The sequence below is a fragment of the Hemiscyllium ocellatum genome, chromosome 10, assembly GCF_020745735.1.
Source record: "Hemiscyllium ocellatum isolate sHemOce1 chromosome 10, sHemOce1.pat.X.cur, whole genome shotgun sequence".
NCBI classification, from domain to species: Eukaryota; Metazoa; Chordata; class Chondrichthyes; order Orectolobiformes; family Hemiscylliidae; genus Hemiscyllium; species Hemiscyllium ocellatum.
Window position 1 is genome coordinate 82463520 of NC_083410.1, and position 16956 is coordinate 82480475.

The 16956-nt window shown below is 39.8% G+C and overlaps 1 protein-coding gene across 1 annotated transcript in view; it reads right to left on the reverse strand.

Moving 5' to 3' along the window:
- prkn (parkin RBR E3 ubiquitin protein ligase) overlaps positions 1-16956 on the reverse strand; it is a 1131251-nt gene that overhangs the window by 404460 nt on the left and 709835 nt on the right. The window contains exon 7 of the mRNA XM_060831013.1: positions 5315-5451. Within this exon, the coding sequence (XP_060686996.1) occupies positions 5315-5451 (137 nt within the window). The remainder of the gene's footprint in view (positions 1-5314; positions 5452-16956) is intronic.

Sequence of the window (16956 nt, forward strand, 5' to 3'; positions counted from 1 at the left end):
GAACGAGGACATGCCACAACCAAAAGGACTAGCCACTCTACCATACGTCAGGAGCGTCTCAGAACTGACAGCCAGACTACTGCGACCCTTAGAACTCATAACAGCACACAAGCCAACATCCACGCTCAGACAACAACTCACTAGAACAAAGGACCCAATACTCAGCATGAGCCAAACTAATGTAGTTTACAAAATACCATGCAAGGACTGCACAAAACACTATATAGGACAAACAGGAAGACAGCTAACAATCCACATCCATGAACATCAGCTAGTCACAAAATGACACGACCAGCTATCTCTAGTAGCCATACACTCAGACAACCAGCAACATGAATTTGACTGGGAAAACACCACTATCATAGGACAAGCCAGACAGAGAACAGCCAGAGAATTCCTAGAAGCATGGCATTCATCCCCAAACTCCATCAACAGACACATTGACCTGGACACCATATACAAACCACTACAGCTGAAACTGACACCCGGAAACGGCAAGAACATCCATTAACAGACACATCGACCTGGACCCCACATACAAATCACTGCAGCTGAAACTGACACCCGGAAGTGGCAAGAACAAACCACTATAAATACCGGAAGAAACATCAAAGCAGCGCTTCACACGAGGCTCCAACAGCACTGATGATGTTCCCTAGCCAGGGAACGAAACGTTTGCAGCAAAAACTTCCAGCTCGGCGAGCAGAACCACAACAACGGATACCCGAGCTACAAATCTTCAATCAGATTTTACCCACAGAAAAGCCTGTTCAAAAATTCCAGGTACATATCAAGTTAGATTCTGAACTGTTTAGTTGTGGGTTTGGAGTCTACTCTCTATAGTCTCCCAAGGGTACTCTGCTGGAGTCTGTGGAACTGCCTGCAAGAACACTTTATTAACAACATGATCCATACACTCGTTATCTTCAAACTAAGTTAGAGCCTCTGCTCCCTTTCAGCCCTCTGCTCAGTCATGTGACTCTGACATCATCATAATGTAAGCTTTTGATGTTAATCCCGTTCCATTATATGAACTACATAGCGATTCTCAATCTATTTTATTAAAGTTCCCTATGAAAATAGCTTTGCTGTTTTCACATATGGACTCTGCGGACCAAAAATTAATTTGGAATGAAAGAAAAGTAAATTTATGCAAATAGATCAGTGCGGTGCATGAATTAGAAGGCAAGGTTACTTGGAAAAACTGCACTTGAGACCAATGTATTTCAGACACTTTTAAATAAAAACCTTCTTTGTGTGTGGTACACCATGTCCTTTAATGATATAAATATTTATGGTCTCCAAGCTCCATATATTTCCCTTTTGCACAAGTTCCAAAGATGCCTGAGGCAAATGACAACCACCACTAAATCAATTCATCATCCTTTGCTGTAGCAATTGTGAAGGCAAATGCAATTAAAATGATTTTTAAAAATATATTGCATGTATAATACAACACAATTTCTTAGTCATGAATTTTAGATTCCTCCCTAATAAATCTAGATTACTGATGTCGCAAGCTGTTAATACCCTTATGTATCAATGCGTCAAGAATTTGGGACTGTTTGACAAGCTGCAACTAATGCAGGCAATAAAAGTAACCTAGAATGAAACCCCTTACATACAACTGAAACAAACTCTTAAAATAATTCACAAATGACTGTAACATGTAATCCGTTCTTGGGTTCAGATGATTAAAGATCATCCATATTTGGTTTTGTAAAATGTCACACATTCTTGGCACACCTTGATAAACTTTGATCATTTTTATTTATTTTGATTTTATATCTCAAAGAACATAATGACAAATTAATTAGAATGCATTCAGTCTTCATTATGATAAGGATCTTGGGAGTCAAGTATGTTACATGCCATTCGTTGCACAGCATAATAATATCCAAAGCCAATGGATATCAGCCTTATCAAAAAGTTCTTATATAAATGGGAAGTGAAAAATAATTCAGGAGAGACGAATCCTGTAATTCTTATAGTACACGATTGGCCTATAATAAGTGTCAAGCAGCAACTAGCTTTGACCATATGATTAACTGTGTAGTCATACTGCAATGAAGAATCAAGACCAATCCAAACAAAGTGATAATGGGAAGCTATTACCAGTAAATGAAGGTTAGAATTCTTTAGGGAAGAGAAACAATCTTGCAATCTATATAACAATGACCTATGGGACATAATTTACATTCCACTAATTGGCTTACAAGATGATCCATAAGTGATAAAGTCACATTCAAAATTGGAGGTCTTTATGACACACTTTGTTTCCATTGCATACTAACAAATAATGAACAAATGGAACTGAAAAAGTTGTGAAAGGAATGCAGAATATAAGTACATTAACCAATTCCATCACGCCCAAAATGACTGTATTTTCAAAGTTATTGCACATCAATTAATCAGCATCATTTCTCACTGTATCTCACCACATGCGACAACAATAGATTAGTCAATCAATCAACATTGTAATCCTTTGTCTTCATCCTACGAACATGGTGTCTGGGCAAGAGTATAGAATTCGTGATTTTACCTTTTATGTTTTAGTTTGAGTTACAACTGGGTTGCTTGCTGTGTTTTATATTACATAATATATACAGATAAGCACAAGCCATCCGACAGGTAAATACAAACATTTCTACTCCATATAAGCTTCATCCCACTTTAATTCACCTTACCCTATCAATACAGAACAACCTTGATTATCCAAATGAGACAGGGAGGGAATATTTTGTTTCAGATAATTGATTGTTTGATAACTGATTGTTCGGATAATGGATAACATTTTTACAGGACTTTGAGATCTTGTTCAGATAATCCGAAATTTGGATAATTGATGTTGTTCTGTATATGTTTATTTCTTTCTTCTTTGTGTATTAATGTAGCTCCAAGCCTACTTCAAAAACACCATGTGGTAGAAAGTTTCACATTCTAATTAATTTTTATGTGAAGACTTTTCTTCTGAATTAAATACTAAATTTATTAGTGACTATCTCATATTTATAGTCTCCAGTTTTGGACTTGTCAATCAGTGGAACCATGAGCTGAAACAGGCATGATGGAACGACTGGAGTGGAGTTGAAGGGTGGCAAGAGAATCAGTTGGGAATACATCAATTGAATTTTTGACATTAAGAAAGCTGTCCCCAATTAAATTGGAGATGGGAAGGATACAATGCAGGAATTCCACTTGCTGGCAGCAGGAATTGGATTCATTTATGAAGCAGGCAAAGCCAAATATCTCTGAACCCACTTAGATTTAGTGGAGTTTCAGGAACTCAAATTGTTCTATGGCTTCTCTTGTACTGGTTCAGTGCCTTGCACACAGGGTGTTTCTGTGACAGGCAATGTCTACTGCTATCATCCTTCTATAACTTCTATAGACCCTCTAAATTCTTTCTGCAATTGGAAACCAGAACTGTGAACATGTTCTTCACTGTACTTGAAATTTTGTTTTAGTTATTAAACTGTGATGTGGGACGAAATTTTGTTTGGACAGGAAAGTACACTTGTGTCTACAAATAGCCACACAGTTATGTTTGCAGGAAATCTAATTTTCTTTCACATTCCCAAAAACAGAAGATTTTCTGGCCTTCTTATGAATTAGGAATATCTAGTGTATAAAATGCACACCGACTTCTTCTAAGGTCAGATTACCAGGGAATGAAAAAGGAATTTCCTTCCTCACATTATTTTTGTCTGATGGTGTTGGGTTTTGGAAGCACATGAAAAACTTGCCAGTTTTGAGAGTATGTGAAGAAAATGGAAAGCCAACCGTGGAGTCTGGAGTCTAATGAAAGATAAGTATAAGGTAATTTCACAGCTTCAAATATCATGATTAGGTGCGGTATTACAAAGTAGGTATGTTTTTAATGCAGCAACGTATAGAGATTTGTCCTTACTGGTATTGAACAGCCTTGTTCACACGCATTACAGTGCTTTTCCAGTGAAGAAAGCACATGTCCTGTCAACTCCGCAATCATCTTTTCTACCTCAATTTAAATAGGTCTGGTTGATTAAGTAAACTGTTTTTGACACTTGAAAGGTTATCTGAACTTGAAAAACATTTAACCATCCATACATTGATTGATGGGGCACTCTTCTTTGAAATTGAAATGAGCATCTCCTGTTCTTTTCTTTTCAGAGAGCCAGTAGATAGCTGTAGCTGTTATCAATGATTGACTAAGTTTTAAGTACTTCCATACTCTTCAGGCAATTCAATATAGCTTGAAATTGATCTGTGAACCAGACATGCACGTAAAAATACAAAAATGGTGTGTGAAGTGACATGTTGGTCATGTGTACAGTTTCTAAGCAGCAAAAGTATGCAGGGGATATCCCAGAGGCCAGAAGAAGATTTAATCTATCACCTCTATTAGACATGAACTGAAGGAACAGTGTCTCCAGAATAGCTGTCCTCAAGTGCTTATTTTTAACCAGGAAGCAAAAAGAAATTAATGCTGAAGCAAAAAAATTTGAAATAAATCAAGCATATAAATAAATCAAACTCTGATAGTTTGACTTTGATTAGCTATTCTAACCATCTTCTCTCACCTTATAACAATTAAGTAAAATTAAATAGAAATGTTAAAAATTAATACTGCAGCAAACATGGAAAGTATATAAATGTGGCTAGCATGTAAAACATAGAAACATGCTATTTTGCTGCAATACTGTGTCTATATTCCACAAAAGCCTCTTGAAGCTCTATTTACTTAATTTCACCCTATCAACATAACGTTCTACTTCTTTCTCCCTTGCTGTTTGTGTAGCTTTCCTCAAATGCATCTATATTATTCATCTCAACCATTTGGTAACAAGTTTGCCTTCTCATCCTTTCTCAGAGGAGCACATTCCTAGCTATGTGAGTAGTTCAATACTGTGTGTGAGCAGGTTCTAAACTGATACACTTCTGAATTATCTATCATTTATTTAGGATAGAACTGGAAAACAGCGGTGCTTAAGAACTGAATTCTACAAGCAAGAAATTTATGGGTTGGAGTGGTGGTTGCAATGTAAAAAGAAAGGCATGAACATAAACATAAATATTTCTCAAGATAGAACAATTTTAATCTTTCTTGATGAATGAATAACTCCATCATATTCTTTTTTAGAATATAAATTCTCTCTTCTCTTTCATGTTAATATTTGCAGCCAAATTATTCAACTGCGCTTTTTTATTTAATTGTAGAGTAATAAAGGTTTTAAAAATAGAGTTAGGGAGAAATCTGCTTTCATTTTTTTTGTCATTTTAGTCAATATAATACTCTCATATGGCAAAACATCTGTACAGTAATAGCACTTACCCACACAGGGGAGGGAATATCCAAGTTCTGGGTCATGGATAAATTGCCGGTCATTCAGCCGTGTCACGCAATATAGATGGAAACAATCCAAGCATATGACATGTCGATCCACACAAGGAAATATCAACACTGGATCACTAAACAGGGCAAGAAAAGACACACAATTGTTAAACAAGATAATTTTTAAGGAAGAATTAATGTTAAAGTTGCATTGGCTCCACCCAACCATATCGGGATTTATTGATACATGCAATTTTTCTAGAAGTTAGTAGCATAAATGTACAAGACAGAAAGAGAAAGGGAAAGTCTAGGATAATGCATACATACCAGCGCAAAACACCAACTTTCCAATAATTATAATTATAAACAAAAATCTCTCCAAGAGAACCTGTTAGCTGTGTTCTAACAGACACCAGGCTGCTCCAGTCCTTGAAATCTCTGTTAGAGATACTGATACCAAACTCACTAGCTCAATATTAAGGCTTCTAATGAGGCTAAGGGGCCATTAATTGGAAGTGAGCAGATTCTCTGATTTCCTCCACCATAACCCCCAAGTCATAATTTTGAAAATCATAGACTGTCCTTGGAGATGTAAGAGGCTGGGGTTGCTCCAGGATTGCAATTATCAAATCACAACACATTGATTCTTGACCCCATGGCACTGGAAAATTCAGTCTGTGCTTACCAGTTAGGTTTGCAGGAAAGCAATTAGGAACGGTAACTTCAGGAACTTTTCCCTCCTTGATCTAGTGTGCAGAGGAGTTATACTTTCCGCAATGAATGTTCTTTGACCTGGTAACCCAGTAATCAGGGAATGACTCCAATATTTAGAAAAACTTTTATTTTTTTAACCTTTGACCAAAACTACATAAGACATTCTAAACATCTTCTGCCCAAGCAGGTAAAAGAGATGCAAAGTAATATAGTAATTATTTATTTATAGATAAATAATACTTATATATGCACTACATTATTTCAAAAGAGAACCTTAATACACATTGTGTATAAACTACCTTATTCTTAATGTCCCAATTATTCATCTACTCACATTTATCAGCTCTGTTAGTAATAGGAAATTATGAAGGAAGAGGAAGAACTTTTATACACACACAGTAATTAATTAGGACCTCAATAAATCTTAGGGCATTTTACAGCCAATATAATACATACAAAGTGTTTACACTGTCATCATGTCAGAAATGCAGAACACTGTCAAAGAATTAGGTTCAATTTTGCAACGATGCCTGAAGCTAAACTACTCAACAATGTTACACTACTGACTGCTGTCATGATTGTTGACATCAACATGTCAATTATGATTTTGTTACCATCAGACTTGGCTATTCCAGTAATCTATTGCCCAACTATTCCTATGAAATGAATGTAATGTTCCTCGACTGGGCACTTAGTACCTGTCAATGAAAGACAGGAGCCATATTCCACCTTCACCATCCCCACCCCACTTTTTTTTATTCATTCACAGGATGAGGGCATCATGGTTCAGGTCAATATTTACTGCCCACTGTAACTGCCTAGAGGACAGTAAAGATTGCTGTGGATCTGGAGTATGTCAGCATGGCTGCAGACAAATTAATCAGGATTTAGGAAATTCATCATCACCCATCGGTTCCTAAGTATACTTGGGAGGACTTCCTAACATCGGAAATCCCACACAGGCACTCTTACATCTGATGATGGCTCCACCAACATGTGCACCATTAAATCCAGCCAGGAGTCTTTTCTAGCAGTATAAGGAAGAAACCACTTATGGTTTCATTGCCTTAAATGAGAGGTAGAGAGCTGGTGGAAGCCATCCCCACAATTCCCAACATACAAATGTAGAAGAGGCAATACTTGCAAAGGGTGGGATTTCAGCTTACCTGGGAATCAGAGTTGACAAATGTGGAGCCCAAAGTATCTGGTGACCCAATTAATTATGAATGACCTAGATAGTCTGATTTGGTTTTGAAAGTGATTTCAATATGATAATTTTCCTTACAGTAAATTGCACCACTGTTACCTCAATGCCAATCTTTCATCTCTAACAGAGTCTCCACATGTATAAGTTCAACTTAGCAGAGGTTGCTCTGATAACTCTTCAGAAGGGCTAACTTCTTCTGAAGATGCATTGCCACATCACATTTAGAAAGTGAGAGTGTTTTAAAAGTAGTACAGTGAGAATTCAGCACTCTGAATTCCTCTAAGGGTGAAGGGCAAGGGCAATAAGTTCAGAGAACCCTGGATGTCAAGACACATCGAGAGTTGATAAAGAAAAATAAAGAAGTTTATGTCAAGTACAGCGTATAAAAACAGGAAAGGTCCTCCAAAGTGCATTGAGTATAGGGGATTGCTTAAAAAAGAAATTATGAAGAAAAAGAGGGGGCATGAAATAGCTTTGGTGTCTAGGATTAAGAAAAACCTCAAAGCATTTTATAAATACATTAAGAGTAAGAAGATAAGGGGGAGGGGGAGCAGCCCCAGATCGTGGTCCACGTTGGCACCAACGATATAGGTAGGAAGAAGGGTGAGGATGTCAGACAGGCTTTCAGGGAGCTAGGTTGGAAGCTCAGAGTTAGAACAAACAGAGTTGTAGTCTCTGGTTTGTTACCCGTGCCACGTGATAGAGAGTCGAGGAATAGGGAGAGAGAGCAGTTAAATGCGTGGCTACAGGGATGGTGCAGGAGGGAGGGATTCCGGTTTCTGGACAACTGGGGTCCTTTCTGGGGAAGGTGGGACCTCTATAAAAAGGATGGGCTACACCTGAACCTGAGGGGCACCAGTATCCTTGGGGGGAGGTTTGCTAGTGCTCTTTGGGAGGGTTTAAACTAACTCCGCGGGGGCATGGGAACCAGGACTGTAGCTTTAGGGTACAGGACCTTGAGTGTAGGGAGGTTAGGAATAATGCAGCGATCTCTAAGGAGGGTGCCTGTAACCAGAAGGGTGGATTGAAGTGTGTATACTTCAATGCCAGAAGTATAAGGAATAAGGTAGGTGAACTTGCAGCGTGGGTTGGTACCTGGGACTTCGATGTTGTGGCCATTACAGAGATGTGGGTAGAACAGGGACAAGAATGGCTGTTGCATGTTCCAGGGTTCAAATGTTTTAGTAGGATCAGACATGGGGGTAAAAAAGGGGGAGGCGTGGCATTACTTGTCAAAGATAGTATCACAGCAGTGGAATGGACGATGGAAGAGGACTTGCCATCTGAGGTAGTTTGGGCTGAGGTTAGAAATAGGAAAGGTGAGGTCACCCTGTTAGGTGTTTTCTACAGGCCTCCTAATAGTCCTAGAGAAGTAGAGGATAATATTGCGAGGATGATTCAGGAAAAGAGTGAAGGTAGCAGGGTGGTTATTATGGGGGACTTTAACTTCCCAGATATTGACTGGGAGAGCTATAGCTCGAGTTCATTAGATGGGTCGGTGTTTGTACAATGTGTGCAGGAGGGTTTCCTGACACAATATGTCGACAGGCCAACAAGAGGGGAGGCTATATTGGATTTGGTTCTAGGTAATGAACCAGGCCAGGTGTTAGACTTGGAGGTAGGTGAGCACTTCGGGGACAGTGACCACAACTCGGTGACTTTTACTTTAGTGATGGAGAGGGATAATCGTGCGCCGCAGGGCAAGAGCTATAGCTGGGGGCAGGGAAATTATGATGCAGTGAGGCATGACTTAGGATGTGTGGATTGGAAAAACAGGCTTCAAGAGAAGAACACTAATGAGATGTGGGGATTGTTCAAGGAGCAGCTACTGCGTGTCCTCGATAGGTATGTACCAGTCAGGCATGGTGTAAAGGGCCTTGTGAGGCAGCCGTGGTTTAGTAAGGAATTGGAGTCCCTTGTGAAAGGGAAGAAGGCGGCATATGTAAAGATGAGGCGTGAAGGTTCAGTAGGGGCGATTGAGAGTTATAAGGTAGCCAGGAAGGAGCTAAAGAGGGAGCTAAGAGAAGCGAGAAGGGGACATGAAAAGTCTTTAGCTGGTAGGATTAGGGAAAACCCAAAGGCTTTCTATAGGTATGTCAAGAATAAAAGGATGACTAGGGTAGGTATCGGTCCAGTCAAGGATAGTAGTGGGAAGTTGTGTGTGGAGGCGGAGGAGATTGGAGAGACATTAAATCAGTACTTTTCATCAGTATTCACTCAGGAACAGGACACTGTTGCTGATGTGAATATGGAATCACAAATAATTAGAATGGATGCCCTGGAAACATGCAGGGAAGAGGTTTTGGGAATATTGGAAAGGATGAATATAGATAAGTCTCCTGGGCCTGATGGCATTTACCCCAGGATCCTATGGGAAGCTAGGGAGGAGATAGCAGAGCCATTGGCCTGGATTTTTATGTCGTCATTGTCAACGGGAATAGTACCAGAGGACTGGAGGATAGCGAATGTGGTCCCATTGTTCAAGAAAGGGAGTAGGGATAGCCCTAGTAACTATAGGCCAGTGAGTCTGACTTCAGTGGTGGGCAAAGTCTTAGAGAGAATGGTAAGGGATAAGATTTATGAACATCTGGGTAGGAATAACGTGATCAGGGATAGCCAGCATGGTTTTGTGAGGGGCAGGTCGTGCCTCACAAACCTTATTGAGTTCTTTGAGAAGGTGACTAAGGAAGTGGACGAGGGTAAAGCAGTAGATGTTGTGTATATGGATTTTAGTAAGGCGTTCGATAAGGTTCCCCATGGTAGGCTAATGCTAAAACTTCGGAGGTATGGCATTGAGGATACATTAGAGGTTTGGATTAGGAATTGGCTGGCTGGAAGGAGACAGAGGGTAGTAGTTGATGGATTATGTTCATCTTGGAGCGCAGTTACTAGCGGTGTACCACAAGGATCTGTTTTGGGAACATTGCTTTTTGTTATCTTTATAAATGATCTAGAGGAAGGACTTGAAAGCTGGGTAAGCAAGTTTGCCGATGACACAAAAGTCGGTGGAGTTGTGGATAGTGAGGAAGGAAGTGGTAGGTTACAGCGGGATATAGATAAGTTGCAGAGCTGGGCGGAAATGTGGCAAATGGAATTCAATGTAGCTAAGTGCGAAGTCGTTCACTTTGGTAGGAATAACAAGATGATGGATTACTGGGCTAATGGTAGGCTGCTTGGTAGTGTGGATGAGCAGAGGGATCTTGGTGTCCATGTACACAGATCTCTGAAAGTTGCCACCCAGGTAAATAGTGCTGTGAGGAAGGCATATGGTGTACTGGGCTTTATTGGCAGAGGAATTGAGTTCCGGAGTCCTGAGGTCATGTTGCAGTTGTATAAGACTCTGGTGAGGCCTCATCTGGAGTATTGTGTGCAGTTTTGGTCGCCATACTATAGGAAGGATATGGAAGCTTTAGAACGAGTGCAGAGGAGGTTTACCAGGATGTTGCCTGGAATGGTAGGAAAATCTTATGAGGAAAGGCTGAGGCACTTGGGGCTGTTCTCATTGGAGAAGAGAAGGTTTAGGGGAGATCTGATACAAGTGTATAAGATGATTAGGGGTTTAGATAGGGTAGATACTAAGAACCTTTTACCGCTAATGGAGTCAGGTGTTACTAGGGGACACAGCTTTAAATTAAGGGGTGGTAGGTATAGGACAGATGTTAGGGGTAGATTCTTCACACAGCGGGTTGTGAGTTCATGGAATGCCCTGCCCGTATCAGTGGTGAACTCTCCTTCTTTATGGTCATTTAAGCGGGCATTGGATAGGCATTTGGAAGTTATTGGGCTAGTATAGGTTAGGTAGGATTCGGTCGGCGCAACATCGAGGGCCGAAGGGCCTGTACTGCGCTGTATCCTTCTATGTTCTATGTTCTATAAGATTACCAGAGAAAGAGTAGAGCCTAAAGGCTCAATCTGAGTGTGGGGCTGGATGAGGTATTAGACAAATATTTATCATCTATACTCACAGAAGAGAAGACATTATAGCCTGGAATTTCATTTGGGATGGTTAGAATATGTTAAAATTAATAAGGAGGAGGCATTAGATATTTAGCAGGGATAAAGGTCCATTAGTAAATTGGGCAGAGCAATGGCAGATGAAATTTAATCCTGATAAGTGTGAGGTGGAAGGTCTAGTAATGGAATGGTATGTCTAATGAGTGGTAAATTCCTAGTTAGTACTTAGGCAGAAAGGGACTTTGGCATACAAGTCCATAGACCCCTGAAGGTGTCGGCAGATGTAGAGAGGGTGGTGAAAAGACATACAGGATGCTTGCCTTATTAGTGGGGGTGTAGAATATAGGAATAAGGAAATCTTGTTGCAACTTTATAAAGCATTGGCTAGGCCACAGGTAGAATTTTGCAGTTCTGGTCACCACACTATTAGAAGGATATAATTGCACTAGAAAGGGTGCAGAGAAGATTCACCGGGATGTTGCTTGGAATGAAAAGTCTAATTATAAGGAGAAATTGGATGGGTTGGGTTGGTTTTTCTTGGAGCAGAGGAGGCTATCAGAAGATCTGATTGAGGTATACAAAATGATGAGAGGAATAGACAGGGTAGATCATGTGAATTTTTCTCCCTGGTAGGCATATCTAAGATCAGAGGACATACGTTTCAGGTGAGGATGAAGTGATTGAGAGGAGATCTGAGAAAAACATTTTTCACACAGGGGTAGTAGAAATATGGAACTTAAAATGTCAGGGTATATAGTAGGCTATGGACAAAAGTGCAGGTAAGTGGGATGAGTGTAATTTGGTATTTGTTGGTCGGCATACACATGGTGGGCTAAAGGGTTTGTTTCTATGCATTTTATTGGGACCATATAGACAGAACATTGGGCTAATACAGTGAACAAGAGTTAAATAGTGGAAAGGCCACACTGAAGAATGCAGTCCTCTCCAAGCTCTATCCAGCTGGACATAGGTACTGTGACTCAAGGGACATTGAAAAGAAGAAGGATTGAGTAGCAGTGGAGAATGTGCAACACAGTGACCGGCCTTCCACGCGTGGTAATCAAACTTGCAGAGAGAATGAAGAATTCCATCTCAAGCATGCGCAGATTGATGTCATAAAGCATTATAATGATGTGGTCTGACATGAACAGAGCAATCGACACATACGTATGCACCTCCACCTGCCTCTCAGGCTCCTTCAGTACTTGGGTGCAAGAAAGCTGTGGCCAGTGCAAAGCGTGTCGACTGTAGCTGACAAATATTATTAATGGCAAGAAGTGACCCGAAGCTGCTTGTGATGAATTGCAAATGTTTAGCCTAAGTAATTCTTCCCTTAAGCTGAACCAAAAGTAAAACATCAGTTAAGAGAAAAGGCTGAAAACATACTTATCTAAATCTAAAAACAGGAAAACAAATTATTAAAATAAGGAAAAGAACTATGTGCTAAATGTGTTTTTTTAATATCACTTATCATGTGCTATATTCATAGAATCACAGAATCATAAAATGTTACAATATTGAAGGATGGCATTTGACCCAATGAGATCATGCTAGCCAACAAAGAGCTACTCAGTCTGATCCTACTGTCCAGACCTCGATTTAAGGCCTTGAATGTCATAGGATCATAAAGTCATACAGATGTACAGCACGGGAACAGACCCTTCGGTCCAACTCGTCCACGCTGACCAGATATCCTAAATTAATCTGCTATCATTTGGCCCATATCCCTCTAAACTCTTCTTATTCACATGCCCATCTAGATACCTTTTAAATGTTGTAGTTGTACCAGCTTCCACCATTTCCTTTGGCAGCTCATTCCAAACACGCACCACACTCTGCGTGAAAAAGTTGGCTCTTAGGTCCCTTTTAAATCTTTCCCCTCTCACCCTAAACCTATGCCCTCTAGTTCTGGACTCCCCCAACCCAGAGAAAATACCTTGTCTGTTTATCCTATCCATGCCCCTCATGGTCTTATAAACCTCTATAATGTCACCCCTCAGCCTCCGATGGTCCAGAGAAAACAGCCTCAGCCTATTCAGTCTCTCCTTAAAGCTTAAACTCTCCAACTCTGGCAACATCCTTGTAAATCTTTTATGAAACCTTTCAAGTTTCACAACATCCTTCCACAGGAGGGAGAGCAGAATTGCACGCAATATTCCAAAAGTTGCCTAACCAATGACCTATACAGCCGCAACATGATCTCCCAGCTCCTATACTCCATGCTCTGACCAATAATTCAAGTGCATATCCATATCCATGTTTTGAAAATAACATTATGAGGACTTGTGTGTCTACTAGTGTCTTAGGCAGAGAGGTCCAGATCCCACCACCCTTTCAATTCAAAACTGCTCCCTTGACTTGAATCTAAGTCATCTACCTGCCTTACTGTAAATCTATGTTAACTGGTTATGGAACCCTTAACCCAAGAGAAGTGGGCCTGCCTATCCATTTTAGCCAGATTCTTTATAATGTTTATACAATTCAATTAGATCTCCCCTCAGCTGCCTCTGTTCCAAATTAAACAACCCTTGTCTATCTGATAACTCAATGGGTATTACTGTACAGTAATACCCATGTAAATCTCCTTTGTACCCTCTCAAACACAATTACAATACAGGACTTTGTGATGAGACAGTGAAAAAATGGGAGTATAATTCCAAGTCAGGAAGTTATGTAGCTTGGAGGTGATGGTGATGGTGTTTTCATATGCCTCCTGACTTTGTCTTTCAAGGTGGAAGTCTATGAATTTGGCAAGTGTTGTCAAAATAGACTTTATGAGTTGCTTCAATGCACCATGTGAATGTGTATACCACTGCCAATGTGTGCTCAATTGGAAGGGAATGAAGGTGAGGTGTCCATTTGTCAAACGTTCTATGTGTTGTCAGAGCTTTGTCATTCATACTTATGCTTTCTGGATGTTAAACAGGCTTTTTGACTGTTCAATGAGGTGAGTTACTCACCACAGAATTTCCAGCCTCTTAATTGCTCTTGTTCTAATGAATGATAAAGCTCAAGGAGTTTAACCAAGGTTGTTCACCAGGCTTGATGGTAATGGAAGGTTAAGTGATAAGACCAAGATATTACAGATGGTGGGTTGAATATAATTCCGTTGCTACCTATAACTCACAATTCCTCATGATTGCCCAATTTCAAGTTGCTGGATCTGATCTGAATTTGTTCCATGCAACACTGTTAAACTGCCACACTATGTTATGGAAGATGTCCTCAATGTGATGACAGGACATTTCCAGAAGAGCCCAATGGTGGTCTACCTCCAACAAATGTAATTGATAGGTAGATCGGTTTGGGTGAGACCAAGTAGATTAAACATTCAATCTCATCCACCTTATCTTACAGCTCTTCTAGCATAGTGGTAATGACCCTTCCTCTGAGCTAGAAGACCTGTGTTCAAGTCCTCCTTTCGTGTTGTGTCATAATATATCTGAACAAATTGATTAAGAAATATTTATGCCCTTAATAATTATGTATATCTCATTCAGGACACTCCTCAGCCTTCTCAGCTCCAAGGAAAACAACATCAACCTATCTAGTCTCTTTCTTTTTAAAAAAAAATCCAGCCCAGATAGCATGTGCATGAGTTTCTTCTACATCGTCTCCAGTATAATCGCATCCTTCCTACTGTGTAATGACTAGGACTGCACACAGAACTCCAACTTGGCCCTGACCACATCTTGTTTAATTCCATTCTGACTACCTGGCTTTTGTATTCAACATCTCAATGAATAAAGACAAGTATTCCATATACCTCTTAACCATACTATCCACCTACTTTGTTGCCTTCAAGGATCTATAGACATATACACTGTTGTTCCTCTGTTTTCAGTAGTTCCTAGGGCCCTACCATTTATCATGTATTTTTACCTTTTACCTAAATTCATCACCTCACACTTATCAGGAGAAAATTCCATTTGCCATTGTTCTACCCACCTGACCAGCCCCTCTATATTGTCCTATAAACTCCCAAAGCTTTCTTCTTGCTATTTACCACACCACTACATTTTTCTGTCATCTGTGGACTTACTGATCAAACCTCTAACATTCATGTTGAAAACATTAATGTACACTACAAAAAACAAGGGACCCAACACTGCAGGATGCCATTAGATACATTAACAACCTTTGAACAACATTCCATGCCACTTTCCATTAAGCCAACTTTGGATTCAATTTGTCAAATTGCCCTGAATCCCCTGGGTCTTAGACCAATCTTTCACATAACACCTTGTCAAAAGCTTTTCTGAGGTCCATGTAGACTGCATCAACTGCACAACCTTCATCTACACATCTAGTCACATCCTTGAAAACTTTAATGAAACCTGTCAGACATGATCTCCCCTGACAAAACCATGCCTATTATCCTTGATTAATCCTTGTCTCTCCAAGTGAAGATTGGCTCAGTGGCTTTTAGTTCCTTGATTTATCCCTACCATCCTCCTTGAATAACTGTACAACATTAGCAGTCTTCCAGTCCTGCGACCATTCAGGATTTGAAAGTAAATGTTGCAACTTTCTTCCCTTCCTCCCATAGCAGTCTGGAACATATCTTAAAAGTGTATTGGGGCTTATCCAATATTAGCTGAAAATGTGTTGCTGGTCAAAGCACAGCAGGCCAGGCAGCATCTCAGGAATATATTAAGCTTGCTAAAACTACTACTATCTCCTTCCCTATCAATGCGAATTTGCTCAACTTTCTCATAGACCTCAATGCTGATTTACATATCTATACTTTCCTACTCTATAGTGAATAAAGATGCAAAGTACTTATTCAAGTTTTACTGATGTCTCCGACCCTAACATACAGATTACCATGTTGGTCTCTAATGGACCCTGCTCTTTTCCTTGATTATCCTCTTGCCTCTAATATATGTACAAAGGACCTTTAAATTTTCCTTTACCTGAATCATCTTTTTTTTAATCACACCCATCTTTGCTCTTTTACCTTGTTTTATAAGTACCCTTCTGCACTCCCTATACACCTCTAAAATGTCTGCTGTTTTTTGGCCCTGGGTACCTACTATAAACTTCCCTTTTTTTCCCTTATCGAATCCTGTACATTCCTTGACCTCCAGATTTCTCTGCGCTGGTGGGTCCCAACCTTGATCTTTGCGGGAACATGTTGGCTTTGTACTCTCACTGTTTCATTTTTGAATTAATATCTCAGAAGTTGTGGCATTGGAAGAAATTACAGAGATACAGAAGGATGAGGCTATGGCAGGATTTGAACGCAAGGTTAAGAATTTTAGAATCAAGATATTATTTGACCAGGAGCCAATGGAAGTCAGTATATACTGAGGTGATAGGGATCACCCCAGAGGAATTAGAACTTTGATTACTTCACATTCACAGAAGGTAGAATGACGGGGACCAGCAAGGAAGATTTTAAATTAGATGAGTCTAACAATGATAAAGGCATGGATCAGGGTTTCATTTGAAGATAAGTTAAGATGGGTGAGATTGGGCATTATTATGAAATTGGAGATAGTGATCTTAGAGATGGCACAACTTGACGCAAGAAACTTATGTCAAGATCAATTGCTGAGCAGATATCACAGTGTCAGAATAATTATAAAAGATTTTTTAGGAAATGATCCAAGAATCACCAGAAGGAAATGATAAAATCTTTTAGACGAGGCATGAATAAACCTGCTGTTGAACCTGTGAGAGCAACTATTACATTTTGGAATCATCTGGCACAGTAGGCTATTCTAAGAAACTATGAAGTGTAGCATAAAAGTCTACATTGGTG